The 21,722-nt window shown below is 36.6% G+C and overlaps 1 protein-coding gene across 1 annotated transcript in view; it reads right to left on the bottom strand.

Annotated features, from left to right (window-relative positions):
• Positions 1–17,558, bottom strand: part of DSG1 (desmoglein 1) — a 59,045-nt gene extending 41,487 nt beyond the window's left edge. The window contains exons 1-2 of the mRNA XM_042961569.1: positions 17,438–17,558; positions 16,449–16,597 (exon numbers count right to left, since the gene is read on the bottom strand). Of these exons, the coding sequence (XP_042817503.1) occupies positions 16,449–16,597; positions 17,438–17,558 (270 nt within the window). The remainder of the gene's footprint in view (positions 1–16,448; positions 16,598–17,437) is intronic.
• Between the last annotated feature and the right edge of the window lie 4,164 nt (positions 17,559–21,722).

Genomic DNA, 21,722 nt, shown 5'->3' with positions numbered 1-21,722 from the left:
CGGGGGAGGGTCAGAGAGAGGGAGACACAGAATGTGAAGTGGGCTCCAGACTCTGAGCTGTCAGCACAGAGCCCGACGCGGGGTTCACGGACTGTGAGATCATGACCTGAGCCGAAGTCAGATGCTTAACCGACTGAGCCACCCAGGCGCCCCTAAAGTTGATTTTTAAAATTCTTGATTTCTTCTTTTCAATTCATGTTATATTTTCAAATTTATATCTCCTTTTGATTCAATGTTGCCTTTCTGTCTTCATTTCCGCTGTAGACCCTCTCCAGGCCCTCTTCACGTGGCATTCTGTGCCACACTTCTAATGGTATGTCTGCACTTGCCCTTTTAATACATACTGCATTCATTTTCCAGAATAGTGTTTCTGAAACATTGTTCTCCTTATGTCACACCTCTTTTCAAAAACTCTCATAAATTCATATTTCCTTCCAGATAAAAATGTCTTCATATTGGAACCCCTTGGCAGCAAATTTATGTCTCCAGGTTATTTATTATTTTTGGTGTAAACAAAGTACAGTCACTCTGCACATTCTTAACATTTTCCACCATTGCTTTTCATTTTTGAAGACCCTGCTTTTGATGATAGTGGTATTAATATGTTTCAGGATAATATACTGATTGAAATTTGTCTAGAGTATTTTCCATTTAGGGGTGTGTATACAGTCTATGAGTACATTAAAAGTTTACTTTGTCATTTTCAGAAACTTTTGGTGACTGTAGTTTTCAAAATTCAATTCTACCAATATTTCTTGAGGTCTACTAGGTACTATGCTGGCTGTCAGGAGAGATGAAAATAGGTAATAGAACTTTCTATCTTTAAGAAGGCTATAACTTTGACTGGATCTCAAAAGGAGTGATGGGGCTTGTCTTGTCTCTATGATGAGACACATTGATGTATGTGCTATAGGAAAGGTCTGTAACATTTTATGAGCCCTGAAAAAAAGGAGATAATTTCTACATTAAGGGAATTGGAGAACTCGTCATGGAAGAGGTATAATTTGAAATTTTCGGTTGAATACATTCTCAATAAATGGAAATGTAGCTGGGAAAGAAAGTAGAGGGGAACATGCATTTTTCCAGCCAAAATGGAATAAAATTGGACCTATGTGGACTACTTGTGAGAGGTAGCAGGGCTGATGTGTTAACAGAATGTGGAAGACTTTAAATGCCCTGCTCAGGTATTTGGATGATCTTCTATGGCAAAGAACTACTGTGGGCTTTGAGCAAGGTATGGACCAAAGTCATACCTGCTTTGGGAATTTGTCCTGGAACTGTTGGAATGGATAGAGAAGAGACACCAGAGAAAGATGAATTTGGAGGCCACCATAATAGTTTAAGTGATGAACCTGAAATAGTTTGGTTTCAGTAGGAAAGGAAAAGGATATAGAAGTGTGACAAAAGTAAAATAAACCAGCAGACAGGTTGGATGATGGTGAAGCAATAGGGTGATGGGGACTGGAGGGAAACACTTCCTTCTCATATTAGGTGAAATGGAAGAAAAAGGAACCTGACGTTTTGATGTAAGAACTAAGCAGTTTTTAACATTTTGTCTGTCTTGTTCTGTTCCTTTTCTGCTTAAAAAAATTCAACCTTCATCCAAATTTGAAATTTGCTAATGCTTTTTTCACATTAGCTCTCTGTTCATACACACATACATTTTGGAAGGTATATTTTGTATAGTTTGTGTATTTATATGCTTTGAATAATTTGGAAGTAAGTTGTGTATATCATGACACAATACCATGACTATATATATCTACTAACAACAAATTCCTCTGCTATGTAACCATAGTTTGTGCCTTTGATGCAAAAAGGATCAAAAAGAATAATGCTACAAATGAGCTCTGAATAAAAAAGAATACGTGAGCCCATAGTGTTCCTCAAAAGGGTAGTGGGGTGGACAGCAAGTTCTTCTTTAGAAAGATTGCCAGCTAATAAATATAGGGGGGATAAAGTAGAATTAGATTATTTTAATAGTGTGCCCAGCAAAATAATAACTGATTCAGGTGAAGATCATCAATGAATGTTAATACTGTTGAATGGAAATTTGTTGGGAAACTGGGCATTTACATGATCTCAAAATATCATACCATTTCACCAACTGATCAAATTAATCATTTCCAGTAATGGGACAAACTGACAATGTGTGCCTCCTTGCATGATGCTATAAAAACTATATATAATGTCACCTATATAGTATTCTTGTCCAACATATTTAACCTGAATCATTAAATGAGAAACCAATCAGAAAAATGTCAGTTTGGGAATGTTCTATAATAAAATGGCCTGGAACCTTTAAAAATGTCAGTTATGATATACAAAATATAATGCTGGCTTGTATCAGATTATAAGGTGACATAAACTAAACATAATTTTTGATTCTTTGTTCTGAATCATAGAATGTTCAATGATAATGAAGATTAGCAATAAAGAACTTTTTTATGGGACAATTGAAAAATTTTGATTTGGGCATTTTAACCCTAGAAATTATAATGTTTTTAAGGTCTATTTTTTAAATGTTTTATTTTATTTTATTTTATTTTATTTTATTTTATTTTATTTTATTTTATTTTATTTTATTTTATTATTTTCTTATTTTTTTGAGAGAGAGAGAGAGAGAGAGAGGGAGAGAGAAAGAGACAACGCATGAGTGAGGGAAGGGCAGAAGAGAGGGAGAGACAGGATCCAAAGCAGGCTCCAGACTCCAAGCTGTCAGCACAGAACCTGAAACGGGGCCGAAGTCACGAATCACGAGATCATGACCTGAGCTGAAGTTGCGCTGAGTAAGCCACCCAGTGCCCCTGATGTCTATTTTTATAAATAGTTTTACCACCAGTGTATACAAAACAAAAAATTAGGAATAGCGTTATAAATTTTTGATGAAATATAGTTTAATTGACACAATTTAAAAAAACAATAATTAAATATCATGAAGAATATTTGTCATGAAAATTCAGTCATTGTCAAGAACCTTTTTTAATCAAGTCAAAATAGCATAGCATGCTCTAAGGGAAAAAAGGCAGGGGAAATAGAACTAAGAGATTTTCATTTATAACGTTAGTCATTGGCAGATTATAAAGATATAATTCTGAAAATAAATCAGACAAAGACAACAAAAACAAAAAGCAATAATAATAACAAACCAAAGGGAACAATCTTATTCATTAATACAATTGCTGAAGTTGGAAATGATATATTGACAAATGGATTTGGGGAGCAGGTTAAAAAATTGTGACTGGTTGAAAGTCTCCCTAGAGATATAAGGTAGTTCAATATTAGACAGACCTATGGCAGTGTCTAACCATTGTAATAGCTCAAATTAAAAAAAAAAAGCTCCTACAGATGCTTTAAAAAGCTTGATTTAATTCATCACTTCTTTTTAAATGAAAGAATGAATATGAAGAAAGAAAACAGTCACTAATTTGATAAAAATTATATATCATCCAAAAATCTACCACTCTGCTCAGTGTCAAAATGGTAAGCACATTTTTATTAAATTCAGGAAAAGGATCCCACTATTATATGACTTATTTCTGGAATGAATGGTCAAATAAAAATATTGGATACAACTTAAAATTATGATTATTCACATATCATAAATTCTCATTCACATGAGAATTCCAAGAATATCAGTTAAAAATATATTGCAAACAACTTGAAAATTTATTAAGTTGGCTGAGCACCTAATTAATAAAATTCAGTAATGTAAATAATTTGAGTTAGGGATTATAATGAAAGAAATATAAATGGGTAATCTAAATAATTATCAACTAGGAAATATAATAAAAGAAATCTAATAGTTTGTAGTAGTGAGCATAAATGTAAACTACCTCATCATGAAGCAGAACAGAAATATATAGAACCTGCATGATAAAAATATTAAAGATTTCATAAGGAACATGAATCAATACAAAGATATACCTTGTTTTTTACAGAAAGACGCCTATGATAATGAAACCCCAAATTTCTTTTTTTGTAGAATTTGACAATTCTACAAAATTAATAGGCCGAAAAACAGACGCCCAACTTTAGTCAGAACTGAATATATAGGGACTCCCTGAGTGGCTCAGGTGGTTAAGCATCTCTGACTCTTGGCCTCAGCTCAGGTCTTGATTTCAGGGTGGTTGAGTTCAAGTCCTGAGTTGGGCTCTGCAGTGGGCATGAAATCTACTTAAAAAAATTTGGATATATAAATAACAATAACAACAAAAAAAGAGAAAACTATTTCACCAATCAGATTAGAATTTGATAACAAAAAATTGGATAATACCCATTATTGGAGAGGAAGTAGAAAAATATGAAATCATCGTCTTGACCGAAAGTGGAAGTGCAAGTTGGTAGAATGTTTTAGGAAGGTAATTTGACAATAACAAAAATTTATACATACAGTTTGATGCAACCATTTCCATTCTCAGAAATTAGCCCCAGATACACTGATAAAAAATACCCATACAAGGATGTTCATTGCATTATTGTAATAGTGAAAAACTGGTAACAACATTAATGTCTATCAGGGCACAGTTTGTTAAATGAATTAGGGTACATTTATATAGTGGAATTTTAAAAAATGAGACCAATTTAAATATACTGATATGAAAAGAGATCTAAGTTACAATAAATTTAAAAACCAAGATGCAGAACACTGTGCACACCTCTTGTGTAAAAATATGCGTTGTGTATATTCATGTCTTTATATGCATAGAAATCGTCTGTAATTACAAAAATCTGTTTATTAGAGAAGAAATTGCATGCTGAATTTTATACTCTTCTGATCCATTTCTATATTTTATCATCAGTAGGCCTTATTTTATAATAAAAGGTGAAGATATTTGAAGCTTTGTAATTGACCTTTTGGAAATAGAAGAGACAATATTAAGTGTCCATTTGAAGGCAGATGGACAGATAAGGTTTAGAGAGATACATGTGAAAGTTGTCAGTTTCAAGATGACAACAAAATTGTGTAAGTGGTAGAATCACTTAGGGAGAGGATGAAGAGAATGATATGAAAATATCTGAAGAGAAAACTTTCTTTGCTTGGTAAAGGGGAAGAAGAGTTAGCAAAGAGATAGAAAAGGTGCTTCAAAGAAGTGGTCAAACTGGTTCAATCCAATGTAATTTAAATCACAGGAAGAATTTTAAGATGAGTAGTTTCCAGAACAATGCTGAAGACAAGAGAAAAATAGAGCACCAACATTTTCCTGATTGATCTCCCAACTCTCTAGTTCTTGCTTTTCTGTTTGTTTGCAGGCATATTCTTCTCCAATGACCCATTCGATGCATTATTTCATGAAGCTTGGTCTTGTATCCCTCTTCCCATAGATTGGTTTTATGCAATAAATCTACCCATAGACTTATTCAGTCTAGACCTTTATTCTTCAACTCCAGACCTATATATCCAAATGCCTACTTGACATTTCCTTTGGAAATTTCAGATACAGCTCAGAGTGTTGAAAACTTACATTCTCCCTCTCAGAAAGTGTCCCTTCACTTTGTTTTGTTTTGTTTTAATTCCAGTATAGTTAACATGCAGTGTTATATTAGTTTCAGGTGTACAATATAGTGATTCAACAATTCCATATATTACTCAGTGTTCATCAAGTGTACTCTTAATCCCCTTCACCTGTTGCACCCCTTCCCCCCTCCACCTCTTCTCCCCTCTGGTAACTCTCTGTTTGTTTTCTGTGTTTCAGAGTCTTTTTTTTGTCTCTTTTTTGTCCCTTTGTTCACTTGGTTTGTTGCTTAAATTCCACTTATGAGTGAAATCATGTAGTATTTGTCTTTTTCTGACTGACTTATTTCACTTAGCATTATACTGTCTAGATCCATCCATGTTACTGCAAATGGCAAGCTTTCATTCTTTTACGGCTGAATAATATTCCACTGTGTGTACATATGTATATATACATATGTATATCACCTCTTTATCCATTCATCTATTGATGGACACTTGGGCTGCTTCCATAATTTGGCTATTATAAATAATGCTGTAATAAACATAGGGGTACATATGTCCGTTTGAATTAGTATTTTCGTATTTTGGGGGTAAACACCCAGTAGTATGATTCGGGTAGTTCTATTTTTAATTTTTTTGAGGAATCTTCATAATGTTTCTCACAGTGGCTGCACCAGTTTGCAGGGTCCCTTCACTCTGACCAGCCAGTAAAACCACCATCTATCTGGTTGTACAAGACAGAAGCCTGAGAGGTATCAGCAACTTTTTCTTCTTACCCTTCCATTTCCAATCTATCACCAAGTTCTACTGGTTTTACTACGGAAATATCTCTCAGATTCATTCTCTTCTCTCCATCTTGACTCTACCACTGTCCCAGCCAAGCGATTATGGTGCCTCACCCGGATTACTATTGTAACTTTCTAACGGATCCACATCCCATTCCGGCTAACCTCTAATCTGTTTACTACACTATTGCTGGAAAAAAGGTATTTCCAAGAGCAAGCCTAAACATAACAATCTCTTTTAAAAACTTTCAATGGCTTTTAGAGTAAAGGGGAACAAATGTCAAGACCTTATCCGTCTCCTTTGCAGTTATCATAGTTGCAAGGTTACATGTGTTTTTGTGATTGTTATTCTCTGTCCTCACCACTAGACTGTTATATTCATGGGAAGAGGAACCATGCTGTTCTTTACATCAAAATTGTATTTCTGGAATCTGGTACGTGATAATGCTCAGTAAATATTTTTTAAGTAATAAATGAATGAAAACAAAAGGGAGTTGTTTAAGAGGAAAAGCGTGTGTCTCAAACTTTGTCAACAGATCTAAAAGGATGATGGTAAATACTGAAAAGTCAACAAATTTGAAAATCGATGATTCTTGGTAAATTTGTGAATAACATGAAGGTGAATATTGTCAAGAGTATCCAAAGAAATAGACTATGGAGTATGTTCTGGGAAGGGAAGGAAGTGAGGAGTAGATCCCCTAAATGATTAATTCTGAAGAAAAGCAGGGTATAGGAATCTAGAGGTCTTACTAAGGTCAAAGACCTATGTATTAGAAGCAAAAGAGTGAGTCCATAGGAACTTGGGTGTGGCCATAAGAACTTGTATGAATGGTACTCTAGAGTTTCCTGAGAAAAAGCTGTTTAAAACTAGGGAGCATGAAATGTCCATCGACGGATGAATGGATAAAGAAGATGTGGTATATTTATACAATGGCATATTACTTGGCAATTAAAAAGAATGAAATCTTGCCATTTGCAACCACATGGATGGAACTAGAGGGTATTATGCTAAGTGAAACTAGTCAGTCAGAGAAAGACAATTATCATATGACTTCACTCATATGAGGAATTTAAGATACAAAACAGATGAACATAAGGAAGGGAAGCAAAAAGAATATAAAAACAGGGAGGGGACAAAACATAAGAGACTCTTAAATATGGAGAACAAACTGAGGATTGCTGGAGGGGTTGTGGGTGGGGGAAGGGCTATAAGGGTAAGGGGCATTAAAGAAGACACTTGTTGGGATGAGCACTGGGTGTTATACATAGGGGATGAATCACTGGAATCTACTCCTGAAATCATTATTGCACTATATGCCAACTAACTTGGATGTAAATTATAAGTAAATAAAATAAAATAGGGGAGCACGTCTGCCCTCTGCTTTCCTAGCATTGCCTAAGAGCCCATATATGCTCAATAAATATTTTACATTAAACTTACTTAAAGCCCCATTTTTCAGAAATTTTACCACCTTAATTTTTACAGCCTTGTTTAGACTTGATGTCTTACAGTTAATTCCATATAAATTCTATTTCATTGCACCTTCTTGAAAAATAATCAGTATTTGTTGTATCTACTTCCTCATCACTTCATCTCAAGCAATGTTTTTTTTTTTTTTTTTTTAATTCTACTATTGGGGATTTTAAGAATAAGTTTTCAGTTTGTAGTCAGTGAGTGGTGCATATGTTTTGGCAATTATGACAGAGTTACAACAAGAAACCTGGGAACAGGTTTTTAAAACATGTTTCTGATTCTTGGGAAGGTTTTTCAGCTCTAGCAACTGCAAACATCATCAAAATTCCATGATATAATCTACTAGGTATCATGAAATGCTGATGACTAACCTCTGGAACTGCACATCCAAGCAGTCAAACTTGTATATCGTGAGTCACAGAATTGTGGATTTAGAGTCAGTGAGAAGAACACCCAGGGACATCTGCATATATTCAGAGATATTGATTGAGAAGTATAAAAGAAACACCCCATTCTATCAGCAATCTTGTGTTGATATTATATCATCAACTCATCTCAGACTAATATCAAGTAACTACAGAATCTTAGTATAAGTTTTTGCCATCAAACATATTTACTTCCATTCGGAGGTATGAAGTTTCATGGTAATAAATGTCTTGCACACAAAAAAGCATTTGGAAAATTATTTTTCAAAAAGCTCTTAATGTTAATTCTTAGGTCTTATTTTACATTTACTAAATCCACAATTTTAGAGTGAGATCTTGGCCAAAGACTATATATTTACTTAGTGCCCAGAGTGGATTAGATGTATCTTAAAATTAGAGAACTTTGGACAGAGAAACTTACTAAGATTCTATTTCTAAATTGCCTTGGCATGTGTATCACAAATGTTACACAAATTACAGAGATACAGTGATCTAGAGAGTGTTCTATTTTTATACTTTTCGTGATATTACCAGCAATGGAGAACAACCTGAATGCTTCTGTTAATTAGGAGAAATTGCTTGACCTAAAGGAGAGAAGATAAAGTTTGGAGTCAGACAAATTGAGATCAAATCCACATCTTCCACTGTGTGACCTTGGGTGAATCAATCAATGCCCATGAGTTTCAGTTTTCTCATTTGAGAAATGGAGATGATGCTATCTGTTTAATAGGCAAGAGTTTGCGGGACAAATGAGGGGCCGAAAAATCATGGTGAGTTGGTGGGTCTTCAAGTAGTTCAACAGAAGTGAACCATGAGAAGGGGAATATGAGGGGAGAAACCAGAGGATTCAGCAGGAACCAAGTTACGAATGGTCTCATAGCCATAGGAGTCATTTGAGCCTGAGGATAATAGTTTTTCAAATCCTATGGTCCATCCGTGTGGTCTCATGGTGTTTATTTTATTAGAGATACCCAAGTAGTTCTTCTCCCTCTCTCCCTGAGCAATCTCAGCTCCACTGAACCCAGGCCTCACTATCTAAGAATACTGAAGACCATAGATACGGATGTTGCTTCAAGAATCCTTGAGAACATGGCGGGGAAAGAGGTAGTGCTAATCTCCTGGCCAGCAAGCAGGGTTACCAGTGACAACTTGGGCACTCTCAGCGGAGGCTGCCAGAGAGTCAGGGGGAGTCACGCTCACTGGTACTGAAGCATCAACAAGAATTATTGAGCACATATTGGGCTAGGATTTGAGCACATGAATATATGTGAGGTATGTGTGTGATTTTTTTATATGCAGGTAAAAAATAAATTAAAATGTTACACCACAGCTTCTGTAATAGAAATAGAAGAAAATTCTATAGAGAAAACACCAATATGCTTCAAAGAGTGAGAGGAGTCTCCGTAGAGATGGATCCTAATGGAATATGGAGGATGTCTGGAGATGAAGAAGGATGTGAGCAGGGAAAGTGTGTTGTACTAAAGGGAAAGTATACCAAAGCCACAATAAGCCCAAACCTGTAGAGTTGAAAGAGAAAGGATCTGATAGGATCGTTTTTGGGGTTTGCTCTGTTGTAACTGGCCATGCTTTATTTTAATCCAAGAGGAGATGCAAGTGAATTTTCTTTTCCTGTTGTTAAGTAGGTTGCAAAGGGCCTTACAGGGATGTCATGCCAGTCTCTCTTTCCTTAACTGTGTCCTCCTCAGGACACTCCCTAGCAAGGTGTCTTTGCAACCATCACTTGCTTGCTTCCATCAGCCCACATCAGAATTACTTTTCTGAGAGCCAAGTACTACTTTCCTGGTGTTTGTTCAACAGTTGGCTTATGTTACTCATCTGCAAAGCATCCTAAGATGCCCCATGATAAGCTGCTTCTCTTCAGCACAAGTGGACAATGAGACTCCTGATGGGAAAGTTTCGTGTTCATTTTATGTATATGATTAAATCCAAACGACTCTCTTAAGTGCTAGGTATTCCTCTCCAAACATTTGTCTAGCAATTTATTGCTGTTGCTTATTTGTTATGTATCTTCTTTCCAGGGGATGACCTCAGTCCCTCTGTGTGTGTGTGTGTGTGTGTGTGTGTGTGTGTGTGTGTGTCTTCGTTTGTGTGTGTCAGTTTGTAGGTCTTTTCTGTAAACCCCTCACAGTCTACTAAAGAATATCCTCTCATTGCCTTTTGTTTATCATCAAGACTTTTGGAATTGGGGCTAAATATCCCATAGTAAAATCTCCACTTGCCTTTATCCCTAATTCTAGAAATAGGGGCTTTTTGGCATTGAATAAGATATTATATGTAAAGCTTTTCTTGGGCCAGGATTCCTCCACAAGATTCCTCCACACCAGGATTCTTTGTGAAAAGCAGTTCTATCTCTAGCAGTCGATCACTCTTTAAAGAGAGCATTTCCCAGAGGTCTTCTTTGTTTTGAGGCAGGAAGTACAAATAGGACCACACTCCTGTCATAATATGTTCCACCCTGCAGCAGGAATTCCACTTGCTCCTCAAAATGCCCCCTTCTTCATCCTCACTCAGATCCCAACAAACACTCATTTGGTTTAAGAATAGCCATCGATTATTGGGGCTCCTGGGTAGCTCAGTCAGTTGAGCATTGGATTCTTTTTAAAAAAAATTTTTTTTAATGTTTATTTATTTGTGTGAGAGAGAGACAGAGTGTGACTGGGGGAGGGGCAAAGAGAGGGAGACACAGAATCTGAAGCTGGCTCCAGGTTCAGAGCTGTCAGCACAGAGCCCGATGCAGGGCTCAAACTCACGAACTGCGAGATCATGACCTGAGCCGAAGTCAGAGGCTTACAGACTGAGCCACCCAGGAGCCCCTGGATTCTTGATTTTCAGTCAAGTCATGATTTCGCGGTTTCGTGGGTTCAAGCCCCACGTCGGGCTCTATGCACTGACAGCGTGGAGCCAGCTTGGGATTCGCTCTCTCTCCCTCTCTCTCTGCCCCTCCCCCAATCATGCTCTCTCCATCTGTCTCTGTCTCTCTCAACACACACACACACACACACACACACACAACTTTAAGAATACCCACCGATTATTAAAACAACAAAAGATCCTTTCGGGGGGTATACTTAGAAAAAGTGGCAATGATAAATTTATAGAAACTTGCCAATTAGTGAAATTCAATAGATTATTTGTTCATGCAATAAATGTGGATTGAGCTCTTATGTGTCAGATGCTGTTAGGTGTCAGAGATCCAAGATATCCATAAGGAAGTCATAGTTCAGAGAGGATAATGCCCTTGTGGAGAAAATGACAGTATTATTTTGTACTTATGTTTATATTATTTATTTTCTTCAGATCAGTGCAGCCCAACCTGTAAGCCAGGAACTTGGGAAGTTAAAATTATTGCAAGGAGCCTCTGATATCTTACATTTACCCATCATTGTGTGTAGACTAAATAATTGATAGATCCAAATTTATATGTTCTCTATTTACTAGTTAAATAATAAGTAATATTTCCAAATATTTATTAAGTTTTTCAAATATTTATAAAAACATTCTCTTGAAAAATAAAATAAAAGTAATAGAATATAAATTAAATTGATTTATTGTTACTTTAGTCACTGAGTATTTTTTGACAGATATTAGTAGTCTAAGCTAGTAGTATAATCTAGTAAAAACTTTTTATATAAATACAAAGTACCTGAATGTTTAAAAGGAGAATCCAGTACTTTAAAAATAAGAATTACCTGAGTATCACTGACCATTTAAACTATTAACATGAATGAGCCTAAGACATATTTATCTTGAAACAAATAATGAGTAATTCATTAATGTTTTTTTTCTACCCACAAGGAGTGTTCCAAGAGTTTTTGAGACTGAAAATTATTCTTTCATTTATTCCACTAGTATTTATTGAGTGCCTACAACTAGATGCTGTACCTACTAGAGAATATTGCATTAAAATCTTAAACATATTTGTGAGATTAACCATTTAATAAAATATATGGATAAATTTATTTCTCTTCAATGAATCTACTTTTATTAATTTTTACATAAAGTTGTTAATGCTTCAAATAAAATGTTTTTGACTCCAATAAAAATATGGTCTTCAAGCATGAATACAGGGAAAAAAATGAATGCAGCCAAAATGTTTTTTTACTATAAAAATTGGAAAGATTAGATTTCCTCTAATTGGCTGTCTGACTTGATGCTTGAATTACTCTCTTACATCACATGTTTGATGTGAAATTGTTAGTTTTAAACATTCCAAAGTTCAAAAGTTGTTAAATGTAATGAGATAATTCCTAATAGTACTGTTTCATATTCACTATTAGTAATAGAATAAATACTGAAAAAGAAAAGCAAATATAAACTCAGGAATTCTGGTAGTGTGGTTATCTGCCCTGCACATTTTACTGCAACAGTGGTGGAAGAGCAAAGAGTGTCGGAGTTAATGAAAGTACTTGAACACTTCCTTCATTCCTAAACGTAAAGTGTATTTTAAATGAAACCTTCATTTCTTTTGCAGACATTATGAAATGCATCACTCACCATCTTTTGAAACACCTTTATATTTAAGAATCTTATATGTAGTTTATTGTCCTTGAATTTATAGGAAGTTGTGGCACTTAAAACTAAAGATTATCAAAACTTGCTGAAAGATAAGTGGATGCTTCAGTGGTCTGGGTTATGTCTAGAACTGGCCAATATTTGACAGCAATGAACAGATGAGTAGATAGGTGGTGACGCTTTATCCGTCTTCTCAACTTAACCCCGCGTATACTTAATTAAGAGACTGTTGCTTACTAGGGGCTATTAACCCATCAAGATGGAATTTGTGGCATCTAGTCAGGTAGTGACCTTCCTGCACTTTGACGGTTGATAAATTGTGAGGTTGATACACGCTAGAGTTTCCCAGACTCCCACCTGAAAGCGGTATTAGGACAAGTGGCGATGTATGGTTGCCAGATTCTCTAAGTTGAGGTGAATATTTGATTTAAATGGTAAACCCCTAATTTCAAAATGATTTTGAAATTAGAGACACTCCTGGAAGCTGAATGGACTTTTACTGCCTAATGATGTAGCTGTTCATTTAGAGATACCTCCCAGATAGAACCATAACCAGAAAAGTTACCTCATACTCAGCGTATGGTGCACATACATGCTTGTGTTGGAATCAAACTTGTCAAACATGGGAGAGATTTGACCAGTGTCCCATGGCCACTGCTATCTCACTATCTTACCACCTACTACAGTTGCTTTATAATAACATTACTATTATTTTGCTAAATTAATAGGTCTAGTAAATGTATGTTCTTAGCAAGAACTTGTTAAACTTGTTTTTTTCCCCCCTTTGGTCTGAGTAGGCGTGACCCATTAGGGTAACTTCACAGCCGTCCTTGTTATTTCTCTGTACCAACTCACATAGAACTTAGTTTGAAGACAAAGCATTTTAAATACTTCAAAGACATGGAAACATTAAGAAGATCAACTGATTTTTTAAAGGGTCATTTTAAAATTTGTGGCCTTAAAAATTAGTTTTTCTTGGCAGTATACAAGGAAAGTTGTGGTTAATGTTTTTAAAGCCTTCCCTGCCATACATTTTTAAGTAAATTATACCTGAGCTCAGTTGCCATATCTCTGGATCTCAGAGCTTTTTTCCATGAAGTGGAAATGTTCTGGTAAATGAAATAATAAGGCTCCCTGCTTCTATAGTTTGTGATTCTGGGAAATAAGTATTTTGTAATAAATACATTTTGTTATAAACTTAAGAGAAAGAAAACTTTGGATTTGTGTTAAGTAAAACTGCACAGTTAATTCTTATAATGAATAATTAATTCTTCGATGATTTTTGTGTGGTGAACTTTTCTATCCAATATGATTGCTGATTACTACTTTTAATGCCCTAGAACTTACCATATGGTGTGTGCTCAAGTATATTTTAGAATAATCAAATCAGGCAAAAAGGACTTGTTTAAGGTCAGCTCAGGTCTTCTGACAGCTTTCTGTAGAGCTTTCTTCCACATTTGCTTAGCTTTCCAATGTGAGATTTCATAAATGCAGCCATTCGTATTGACAGATAAATAGCATTCAGATATAAGATTGAAATTCCTCTAACCTAACATGACAATCAAGATGATAAATCAACATACTACCCAGGCACTCCTAGAAACAAAGGAACCTAAAAAGAGTTGTTTTATCTAGAATGGAATGGAAACAATGGAAACTTAAGTCAATAATCAAAAAATAGGATCAATAATTGAAATATAGGTCCCAAATTTTGGTATTGTTTTTTCTTTTAAGTGAACAAAATGGTATTCTGCTCAGTTTTCCAATGTATGTGATTTTACGATTGTTTCATCACTAGCACATGGTTACAATTTTGTAGGAGTGGGTTTTATTTTTTTAGCTTTTATTCAGTTTATAGAGATAGCATTAATGTTCATGTTTCCCCCTTTTCGTTTAAAAGAATAATGGAATAATGGAAAGACGCATTTTTAAATTACTACTGAAAGGCTTTTGTATTTTGTTCATAATATCAAAATACATGATATCAATCTGTCCTGAGACCTAGATATGTAATTTATTAAAAGTGTTTTATATTTAACAAGAAATACTATATTAATTCTTAACATTAACTTGTTGCTTAAGATACCCATCTCTAAAACCTGAAAAAATGAGTCTGTCAAATGTATTTACTGTTAATTTCGTCTTGCAGGAGGTAAGATTATAAAGTAAGTGAATGGAACCAGAATCACATTAATGATAACCTTTGAAAACCATTAAGTTACCCATAAATAGCAATATACTTTGATTTGTGAAGCCTATGTAGTGATTTAAGTTACACATCTAATGGGGCTGAGGAGAGTAGTTGTGCCAGAGTATGGCAGCCTGGATTCAAATTCTGGTCCAGTCATTTCCTATCCATGTGACCTTGGGAAAGTTAGTTCACTTCTCCATGCCTCAGTTTCCTTATTGGTAAAATAGGGTTGATAAAGGGCCTACCTATAGTGTTGGGGGAATTGAATGACTTAATATATGTGCCAAGCACAGAGCAAGTGCCCCATCACTGTTACCTATTATCATTGTAACATAGGAATGTACATAATATAATAAAGAGTTCATGCATACCACAGAAGTTTACAGTTCTTTTTAAATGTGTGGCTGTTCATGTGTGTTAGTTCTGTGCATGACATAGTCAGTACATCCTGTTCTTTCCTCTAGTGTGTTGTATTAATTTATATTTTCTTCAGTTAATATGTGTATACTCTGGGTCAGAGTGTAAAGTGGATTTCTTGTGAGGGGTTATGGTTAAACAAAGGGGGGGATTGAAAGTCATCATTCTGGAGCATCTGAATTCCTCTGCAGCTGCCTCCTGAAAGCTATGGGAGTGCTGCCTCCATTCTGTTTTGTTGTTGTTGTTTTTTTTTTCTCCCCTCCCTGCAGGTGAATAGCAGTAAAACTGGCTCTAGGGATGGGGAGTGAAGATAAAGGTCTAAGTAGCTTGGGAGAGCAGGCAATTGCCTCCAGGTGTAGACTGGGCAGGGATGGAGGAGGTGGGTGGAGAGGTAGAACAGGGTGGAGGTGGAGAAGCCCCAGAGCATGCAACAACCTGTGCTCAGACTCTGGGCTGGGCTGTGAGGGGTGGAGAGCTCTGCTGAGATGAGACATGCTGGTCCTTGAAAGGACAGGATGCAGGTTGGGAGAAGGGAGAGAAGAGGTTTCAGTATGCTCACAGCTGCGTGGCACGAGATACAGTTCTGAGGAGCACAGCACTATTGAAAACTTGGCAGGGAGAAGAGAGAGGGATAGATGGGGCAGGGGGTAAGGCAGTGAAAGAAGTTGGGAGGAAGAGATAAGGAAAGGATGGAGGCGGTTGAGTGAGAATCTCATCTCATGGGACTCCTTATGACTCAAGGTGACAGCTTAGTGCTCTTAGGCCAATTAAGAGCTGAATCGCACAATGAGACTCAAAGATTGTACCGGACGCAGTGCGTGAGAATAAAGAGCTGTTGCTGCATCAGTGAAATCCGAAATTTGGTTTCTGTAGCTGATGAGGAGTTTTGTCTAATTGTCAAATTCATCATGAATTTAAGAAGCGCAAAGGGTGATGGTGTGGTTTTCGGTGTGATCTACATAGGGATTTTTCTAAGGAGGTAGTGAACCACCAAAGGAATGAGCCAGAGGTTATAGATGTACACTAACACGGGTAAGCCAACTGTAGATAGTCAATAAGGACAGTCTGTGGGGAAAGGGAGTGGATACATAGTTGTGGGGGTTTTTTCATGGTAATTGATCTCCTACTGGATAATTCATGCACCTAGGTCACAAAAAAGACTAACCTCCCAACTCCCAAGCATTTCTGAGGTTTCTTGGAGGATTTCATCAAAGTGTTCATAAGCAGATCTGGTGATGCTGGGTGTACCACTGCCCTTGCCCAGACAATGCCCACTCTCCCACTGGGAAGAGCTGGATCCCACAACACAGCCATCTAGGGAGAACAAAAGGCAATGTCATTCTCTTTCATTTACAGGGGGTATCAAACTAATGATGCCCTGTATCTTTCAAACATGAGGATTTTTGTATCACTGTCTTCCTAAATCTCAGGCATGGGCAGGCCAGGAGGAATTCTGAGTGACACATACCATACTGTTCTCAGTGGTGTTTCACTCCACCAGAACCAAGGCTTTGCTCCTGGGCCAAACTATCCTTGTTTTTTTCAAGTACATGAAGTCTCTGCCTCCCTCCTCACCCCCTATTGATTATCAGTGTAACCTTTTGTTAATAACTTTCCTTGATTATTTTTAAAAAGTTTCACAGGATAATAATAATAATAAATAATTGTTTTTCTCATTTTAGAGCCTCTAAAGCATTTTTTTTTCATATAGCACTTTAAGCATTTGGTCATTGCAGTGAATATATAGCTACATAAAATATGTCCTTTGTTTCTGTGGCTCTTCCCAAAAGTCAAGGGCTGCCAACACATGGAAAGCATGAACTGAAGAGCAAGAAAGACTTGCTTTCTCTCGTTCACCTGTGTGCCCCTGGGTTCAGTATGTATAAGTTAGGCCCTCCTGAAAATGAGTTATAATGAGGGATTGGCAAGCAGCCTAGGAGAGAATGTCACCTGAAAGGAAAGTCTTGTCCAGGAAACAAAATATGATTGTCAGAAGGGAAGGCTCAGTCATGACTACACCATTTTGCCCATCGTATCAATTAGTCTCTTGTCTTCAACGTATGCCTGATTACATTGGAAAAAGAGGTGCTCATGTAAAACTGAAATGATATTTTTCTTTCTTTCTTTTCACTAAAGCCTACAAACACTGATTACCAGCAGCACTGATACATGGTTCCCAACTGGAAATAAAAGGTCTAATAACCCTTCTTTGTAGTGTTTTGAGGATTCCAGGAGGAGATGGTGGTGTGTGGCCGATGATGATGATAACCCTCATCATGTAAAAGCAGCTCATCTCTGAGCAGTGCAGCCCATTGGAGCAAATATCACCAGAATTGAGGAGAGGAAGCAAATGGCAGATGACATGAAATGTTTGAGGGAAGATGTTCATGAGCATGCAAGAGACATCCTGCGGTTTCTGCTTGGTCTAGACATAGCTGGGATACAGGATAGATTTTGTAGTACGTGAGGTCCTCTCACAACAGCTGGGAAAAAAGAACCAACAAAACAAGTACACCAAAAATTGTGTACAGGAATGCTCAGGCCATTTACTCTATTAGATTAGTTGAATAGGGTTTAAATGTGTTCTGTACGTCAACTAAAACCACACGTCCATCTATAAGAAAGAATACATAGTATGACTGAGAAAGATGGTTTTCTATGAAGACAGACATAGGGTCCCTGTATGACAGAGCTAGTGATGACATCTGCACCAAAACCCCTTCTAGGCTGTCCTGCTCTTCTACCCTGAGAAAAATGAGTCAAGAGTGACAACTAGGGATTTTAATCTTTAGTAGAGTGCCCAGTGTGCTGCCTATATGCATGCTTAAGTGAGGCTGCATTTCTCTAAAATAGTGAAGGGAAGATTCCTAGCTAGGAGAATACTCTTCTTCATTTACTGTCTAAAGTCTTCAGATCTGCAAGAAACAGACTCATGATGATAGAGAACAGACTGGTGGTTACCAGAGAGGAAGTGAGCCGGGGGAGGGTGAAATAGGTGATGGGGAGTAAGGAGTGCACTTGTCCTGATGAGCATTGGGTGATGTGTGGAGCTGTTGAATCAGTATATTGTCCACCTGAAACTAATATAACACTGTATGTTAACTATACTGGAATTAAAATAAAATCTTAAAGTCTTCAGATCTGATTGAAACCTTCCTTTCAGCTCTCATCACTTCCAGTTTCCAGTGTGTACTCCACTGAAGTACTTATCCTTTCTCCAAATGCTAGGCCCTTTTGCTCATGCTATTTTGCTCAAATGGCTTTATCTTCTTGGGACATCTTCCCTTAGCCCCTGTCTCCTCAGCCTGAAATATTCTTTCTTATTCTTTAAAATGCATCTCAAATGGTTTCTCTTTGCAGACTTTCCTGACTTCCTAGGAAGAGCTAGTGTTCCAATACCCATTTCTGTGTATAACACATTCTGTTATGTAATTACCTGTTAATCTGTTTGTTTCCATGTTAACTCATAAACGCAAGGTCTGTATTCTATTCACATAGAATGGTGACTAGCAGAGAGATAGGCTAATAAAGCTCATGAATATTCAATGACTTATTGACCAATTGAAATAAGAAATATAATAATTTGAAGATCTGTATTCTTTAAATCCTGCCTGGTTTTTGTTATTGTTGTGTGTTTGTTTGTTTTTATAACATTTCATTTTGGGACTGAGATGATTTGACAGAAAAATCTGATTAAGCATTTTTATTTCAAATGGTGATTTTTTTTTAAAGAAGGGGATTTCTTCTCTGCTTTGTAATTCCAAACCTTTGAGGAACAGTCTATTGAAAATAGATTCTTGGCTAAATGCGTAAATATAAATTATATATATTTTTTCTGAAATGATGTATTTATCTCTTTAGGGAGTAGGGCATGAGTCTTTTCAGCTAACATTTTGCTTTCTCTTATCAAATGTGTCTACAAAAGGATTGTAAGTAAATGGTTTAGGGAATTAGAATAATGAAGAGTTTTATTTTTTTCTTTCCAGACATCTTCTAGAAGATCTGCTCGTTCTGTATTTGTTGCACATGTTGTTCAGATGGGGCTTCCCATCTTCCTGGTTCAGTGTGGGGCTACATGGGAAGTGCTTGCTTGAAAATGACGCTAACAGCAGGACAACGCAGAAAAAAGGTGGGGGGGGGTGATAAGAAGGGGATAAAGGGAAGGGAAGGGAAAGGAAAAGAAAAGAGAAGAAAGGGGTTAACAGAGCACTGGTGGTGTCACTGGAGTCCCTGGATCCAAGACGAATCAACTCCTATATGTTTTAGCATTTTATGAGCCAATAAAATTGGCTTAAGTAATTTGAGTTGCATTTGAACTAATTTGAGTTGTAGCAGAACCAAAGTTTTTGTACCTATTTAGGTTTAGGAGTTCAAGATGGAGATGAGAGTCAGGAATCGTATAGTCTGAAGACTGACAGTAAATATATGAAGAGATGGAAATTTTCCTTGGGATCAGAGAGCAAGAAAAAAGAACAATAATAGTTTTCTCTTACTACTGTGTCTTTCCCACACAAATTTCCCTTAAAAATTTTCAACTGAGCCTGTACTTGCTGCCACACACATATACATACACTGACATGTATGTACACAGATACACGGAATGGAAGAAATTATGACAATAGGAAACCGAAGTAAAGAACTCTCTAAATTTTTGTCCATTTATTTAAAAGCAGTCAATTTAAAAAACATAAATTTATAAAATTGTAAAATATATGAATGAGTATAGCATTCCAAGTGAGGGATATTCTTCGCAGCTTAAAAAGCATGTTTTAGAAAGTTAACGGAAGTAGAACCATAAAGTCTTGCAAATATAAAGGAACTTTGGTGTCATTCAATAGGTGCTATTCTCTTATCCTCTCTATGAGGTGGACCCAGACAATCGAAGTGACTGGCCCATTTTCTCCCCCAAATTTGGGATTGTGCCAAGCTTATTCATTATACAACAGAGCCCTTCAAAAGGAAATTACCTCCATGGGCTGATGTGTGGCTAGACACTTAGCTTATTACAAAAATGCTTAAATAAATACATTAATAACAAATTAATAATGAGGCGTTTTTCAGGTAAACCAGCTCTGTGTGTAAGCCCCTAATCTTTGAAGCTGATGTCATAAAGATCAACAATTTATCAACATAGCCTCTGATAAGACTCTCAAGGAGTGAACACCACATTGAAATTGCTTTGTGAAATTGTTGTTGGGCATCACCAACATGTTAGATAGGGCATGTAGAAACTGAAGTACTATCTACGCACTTGACATAAGTTGTTTCAGTTCTATATGAAACATATCTTAATTAAACTTCCAATCACTCTGTTCTGTTGAAACAGAGAGGTTAAAATTGCAGGGTTTAAGCTCCATGAGAACAGGACTTGTGTTCTTTTCAAACTATCTGTACCCAGCATCCAAATGAGAATCGGCATAAAATGGATACTCACTAGATACCTGCTGAATGAGTGAAATGAGACAGATGGTATTCAAATAAAATGCCAAGTGACTACAAAGCCCATGTTGATTCCAGGATGACCTATTGACTCCCAGGCTCTGGTGTGAACAGAGCTAACTGATCATGAAAGGAGTTGTGCTTTAGCTCCTATCTCTGAAAAGATCGTTTGTAAAATCTTTTTTATTTTTTTTAATTTTTTTTCAGTGTTTATTTTGAGAGAGAAAGACACAGAGTGCAAGTGGGGGAGGGGCAGAGAGAGAGGGAGACACAGAATCTGAAGCAGGCTCCAGGCTCTGAGCTGTCAGCGCAGAGACCAATGTGGGGCTCAAACTCACCAACAGTGAGATCAGACCTGAGCTGAAGTCAGATGCTTAACCGACTGAGCCACATAGGCTCCCCGATCATTTGTAAAATCTTAACAGAAAGACTAATATGTACCTTAAACCAGGTAAACAGAACTTTGTCAAATTTCCCCTGCTAAGGCACCTAGCTCTACAATACATCAAAACACCAAAACAAAACAAGAAACAAACCTTGCCACAAACTCTACCCATCTGTTCACCAAATAAAAAACCCACGTTTTAAAAACTTTGATAGACAATGATGTTAATTTGGCTTCAATGTAAAAGTCATGCTAGATTCAGGGATGCATTTTGTTTGTTAGCTCATGTTAACTCTATAGTTTGGTCACATTCAGTTCTTTAACACTGGATTATACTTACTTTCAAATAACATATAAGACCCTTGTAAATCTTCTAGAGTAATCCAGCCATTGCTGGGTACAAGAAAAGACCAAAGGAAAGAGTCACCTGTCCTCTTACAATCACAGATTCTACTAATGTGGAATGGTACATGAAACCAGTAGATAATTACTTAAGGTTTTATAGTCTATGAAAGCAGACGATTTCATAGCTTAGCAGAAAGAGTCTAGAGGGAGGTGAGGGAGATGATATACCACTGAGCAGATAATCTGCTGCCCACATCATATGGTCATCAG

The sequence above is a fragment of the Panthera tigris genome, chromosome D3 (genome assembly GCF_018350195.1).
Source record: "Panthera tigris isolate Pti1 chromosome D3, P.tigris_Pti1_mat1.1, whole genome shotgun sequence".
NCBI classification, from domain to species: domain Eukaryota; kingdom Metazoa; phylum Chordata; class Mammalia; order Carnivora; family Felidae; genus Panthera; species Panthera tigris.
Note: the sequence above shows the minus strand (reverse complement) of the source record. Positions and strands in the feature narration are given on the sequence as shown.